This window comes from Pseudochaenichthys georgianus, chromosome 14 (genome assembly GCF_902827115.2).
Source record: "Pseudochaenichthys georgianus chromosome 14, fPseGeo1.2, whole genome shotgun sequence".
In the NCBI taxonomy this organism is placed as follows: Eukaryota; Metazoa; Chordata; class Actinopteri; order Perciformes; family Channichthyidae; genus Pseudochaenichthys; species Pseudochaenichthys georgianus.
The window spans coordinates 8,674,293-8,678,872 of record NC_047516.1 but is presented as its reverse complement, the minus strand read 5'-3'; the positions used below and the strand labels follow the sequence as shown (position 1 = coordinate 8,678,872).

The 4,580-nt window shown below is 38.4% G+C and overlaps 1 protein-coding gene across 1 annotated transcript; it reads left to right on the top strand.

The window, feature by feature from the left end:
• Positions 1-957: 957 nt before the first annotated feature.
• On the top strand, positions 958-4,293 carry LOC117458109 (heart- and neural crest derivatives-expressed protein 1-like). The gene is made up of 2 exons (XM_034098366.2): positions 958-1,767; positions 2,748-4,293. Exons 1-2 carry the CDS (start codon positions 1,288-1,290, stop codon positions 2,841-2,843), a joined length of 576 nt encoding a protein of 191 aa, XP_033954257.1. The 5' UTR covers positions 958-1,287; the 3' UTR covers positions 2,844-4,293.
• The last annotated feature ends 287 nt before the right edge of the window (positions 4,294-4,580 follow it).

Here is a 4,580-nt window from a genome sequence, read left to right as displayed (position 1 = left end):
GGAGCGTGTCTGTCCCAAAAGTACCAAATAATCCATCAAACTGTTCATTTACACTTCTCAGAAAGTTATGATTTATAGGCTACGGTATGTTATTACAGAAAACGAGAGATTGATAACACTGTCTGAATTTGGTCATTTAACGCACAAAACCATCATTACGCGTTTAAGAACATATAGACAATCCGAGAACATGTTTTAAGAAAAAGCAACTGACTCAGGGAGATTGAAAGGTAATCAGTCATGTATAGCGTGAAGCAGTACATTGCAGTGAAACGCAGATTTAGTTGTATATTGCAATGTGTTCATCTCCAATTAATGTATTAATCGAAGTTTCGTTCTTAAAAGAAGAGGTACTACATCTCAATACATTAGCCTTTATATCAAATGTGTTCTTTCAAAATGATTGCAATTGTGACTCACAATTTCTTTGTCTCACAATTTGTGAGACAAAGCAAATGACAGTTGTATGTGTTATATTATATGCGCAAATTCAGAATCAAATGGATTTAGAGATTTATTTTTAAGTGTTTTAATTCATACCGTCTTAATGTCCATTTACTATATGATAGACCAAGAATAAAATAGAAATTATTTGCATCTGGATTTCCAAAAATACACCTAATAAACATCTTATAAGCCATATTGAGTGTGCGTAAAATCTGTGCGTAAAATCCCTTCAAGCATTTGAAAGGGCAAAACAATTTAAATAATAATCAAACCATTTGCTGAACTTTAGATAGTTAAACCACTTTTTCATATTTCTCATAATCTATGTATCCAGCAACGAAATCCAACCATCAGATATTTGCTCCCTGTGTATTGCTGTGAGATTACAGCACCATGGAACATGTTATTGCAAACGTCTCTGGACTCTCCTCCCACCCTGGGCGCTCTCCTCCATTGGCTGCCTCCTGACCACGCTGACATCCAAATCATATAAACCTTGGGCCTCACACCTTCACCAGGGTCAAATTTCTTGAAGCAAATCAGAGCAGCCTCTTCAGGAAGCGATCGCAGGAAACTGGAGCCCAACACATCGCCGAGATTTGTTCTTTGGAATTATACACTTTTTTTACGGCCTCTTTCGTTGAAAAAACGTTCGGAATGACGACCATGTTAAGTTAGTGTGCGCTTTGCTTGACTCGTTAACGCATTCAAGGGAATACATATAGAAGTATTGAATGAGTTCTGTTGGCTGCCGAGCAGAGACCGTTTTGGGACAGCACCGGAGACAGACGGAGGGCGAGGGAAAACACGGCAAAGACCACTTTCGTTAAACCGCTCAACATGAACCTCATCGGGGGCTACCAGCATCACCACCACCTGATGCACGAGCCCTTCCCGTTCGTCCAGCGGTGTCACCAGGATGCACCGTACTTCCAGAGCTGGGTGGTGAACCACGGCGAGATGCCCCCGGACTTCCAGATCCAGACCCCCTACCCGGCCGCGGAGCACGGAGCGCCCGGAACGACGCATGACGCCCGGCTGGAGGGGCTCCAGGCGGGGATGGGGAAGAGGAGAACGTCGGGGCCGAAGAAGGAGCGCCGGCGGACGGAGAGCATCAACACAGCTTTCTCAGAGCTCAGGGAGTGCATCCCAAACGTCCCGGCAGACACTAAACTGTCAAAAATTAAAACTTTACGCCTGGCCACCAGTTACATCGCCTACCTGATGGACGTCCTGGCCAAAGACACCGGGGAGACCGAGGGCTTTAAGGCCGAAATTAAGAAATTTGAAAACCGGGATCTAAAGAGGAAACGTGATCAGGTAAGTTATGAGTGTGTGTATTATGGCTATCACAATTAGTTCATTCCGAAAAAACAGATCAGCAAGTATGGTTTCTAAGTAAATGTAAAAAACAATTGGTTAAAATAGAAAAAACTATATTTTACGCAGAAATTGAACCATAGGCTCTGATTTATTAGACGACACCACAGGGTTTAAAAACATAAGTGACTACGATTGTTGCTTTTCGAGTCTGATTATCATCTAAATGAAAAATAAAATTGCAATCAAAATGGTTATTGAATTGTATTCTAGCAAATACATCCAAAATAAGAATTTGCAGTGCAGCCTATTTAGTAGTATATATTTTTCGATTATGCTTCACTATAATAACGCGAGAGTTAGGCTCATCAAAGAAGCTGCAGCTGTAGACTCTATAGAATATAAGCATGATGATTAAACGTGTATAGCTTTATTCAAATTGGTATCACTAAGTCACATGTTGACTGTAATGTAGTAGTAACAATATTATACTACTTTTCCAACTATCTGTAGCTATACTGCTCACCATATATCGCTTTTGTCTGCATTAAATTACAATTAAAAATAAATAGTCCAATATTTTATATAACACTCACATTCTGCTTTAAATAATATCTGTGTTTATATACATTTAAAACCTGCATATACAGATTACATAGCGTGATATTATACATTGTTACCTATTTCTATAATTATTTAAGTTAATGTAGGCTAAATTAAACCTAAATAAGTAGCCTGTAATGGCCCCAACTGCGTCACTGAAGCATACATGGTGACGAAAAACAGCATGTATGATAATTTAGTAGGTTTTTCAATGTATTTAAACTTTCTAAGGTAAACCAACATGGGGTAGAGAAATAAGCAATATTGACTCTCTTTAAAATGTTCGCTTAATCTGAAGTTAGTAGGCTACATTTGAGCCTTGCTCTCTGATGGTAGCTAATAATGTGTCTTTTCATTTTGTATTGTTGCTGGTACAGCCTGACGGGCAACAGGAGGCATTAGGAGCCGAGAAGAAGGCGAAGGGCCGGACCGGGTGGCCGCAGCAGGTCTGGGCTCTGGAGCTCAACCAGTGACCCCCCCCCCCCCTCCTCCACTCCCACCCCCCTAAAACACCCCGAGACTCTGGATTCAAATCAGATAAAAAAAACCACTGCCTGACTGAACCTAAACACACCGCTGTGCAAGTGCAATGAAGCACAAAATGAGAGAATTAAAGGACAACATGCTAACAAGGTGAGGAGGAGAGCACCATGGACACTCTGTTGATCTTCTCTCTCCCGGTGTGGTTCACTCCACAGACAATTCTGGCTGTAGGTATTTGATATTTGTGGTATTTCTGTTTTTTGATGTTTGTACTGTAGACCAGATGTTGCGGTGTCAAAACACACCTGTCTCCCCGGAAAAATGTGTTTTTATCTGGTGTCTTGAGTGGTGTTGCTTTACACATGAGGACGTAAAGCAGAACATAAACAGAACAAATGGAGTAAATGTAAGATGAGGTCGGATAGGAACAGCATTACAGAGTAACCCACAAATATGTTGTACACTTATTTGGGTTCAGCTAGGTTTTTTCTGCCTTTCATTTCATTTCATTTCAAACCTTTATTTATCCAGATTGGTCCCATTGAGATCATAGATCTCTTTTTCAAGGGAGACCTGCAAAAAAATGCCTAAAATTCTTCGTAATTTATGACAAATTAGTCACACGAGCCGCACGGCAGAGTTTTTATGCAATAACAAAGCAGTTACTTATAAACCCAATTATCTTATAATACTTTGCCTATAATTATAACTTTGAAAGAATATTCTGGCATATACTACTTTATTTGTTTTGCTCCGTGATGCCAGCCTTTAGTAGAAATATTCAAACTATCAAAACATTTTATACAAATCGGATTTAGTTTCATTGTATTACAATGCTCAGTAGAACAGTTTTTAACGGTTCACATTCAAACTGACGTGGTGTTAAATCACACAAACTGTTTAACCCATTCAACTATAAAAAAATCTATGAATTAACTGATAAACTCATTAAAACCCAGGCAGGCCTTGATGTAAGATATCGTGTAAAACGGATATGAAAAAATGAAATATCGAAAACATTTAAAGTCCTGGTGGGAGCCGAGCCCAGAGGAAACACATTTTTTTGGGGAATCTTTTTAATTTTTTGTCACTGTTTCTTCCCTCTGAATTTAGCAGTCAGAATATTTACAGTATTATTAATCAAGTATTTCCGGTTAGATATGTTACAGACAAACTCAAATGGAGTCTTGAATGTAGCCTACACTTTTCCGGCTGTTGTTGATGTTTCTTGTTGAACATTATTGAATTTACTGAATCTACCTCAAAATTAATGTCACTGTCCGTCCTGAGACACAGAATGTTCCGTTAACGCACAGCTTTCACTCCGACAAACACTAAAAACTAAAAAAAAGGTTTATTTCTGTGCGACATGTTGATTGAAATGTACATTGGATGTGAAGTTATATATTGTTCCGTAAATAAATGAATTATTTTAAGTCACTTCAGCTATGACCAATGTGTTTTCACTTATATAATTAATTAATGTAATATTCAACAAACAGTATATACTACACACCAATAACCAAACAATGTCCTCGTTTTCTTGCCGTTACGGGTATAATCATCGGAAACAATGGATCAGGAATTGCTCTGGAATTAACCAAATAAAAACCACTAGGTTACATTATTATTTAAAATACAAATGGACTATATAAATGCTTAACAAATTCACAAGTCTGAAAACTTTACGTATTGAGACTTTTATGTTGTTAATGAGTTTCATTATG

What these genes read in the sequence shown, in the direction of transcription:
- LOC117458109 (XM_034098366.2), top strand. Translation starts at nt 1,288, where the DNA reads ATGAACCTCATCGGGGGCTACCAGCATCACCACCACCTGATGCACGAG. An exon ending in TAAAGAGGAAACGTGATCAG is followed by an intron (nt 1,768 to 2,747) that starts GTAAGTTATGAG and finishes TTGCTGGTACAG; the next exon opens with CCTGACGGGCAACAGGAGGC.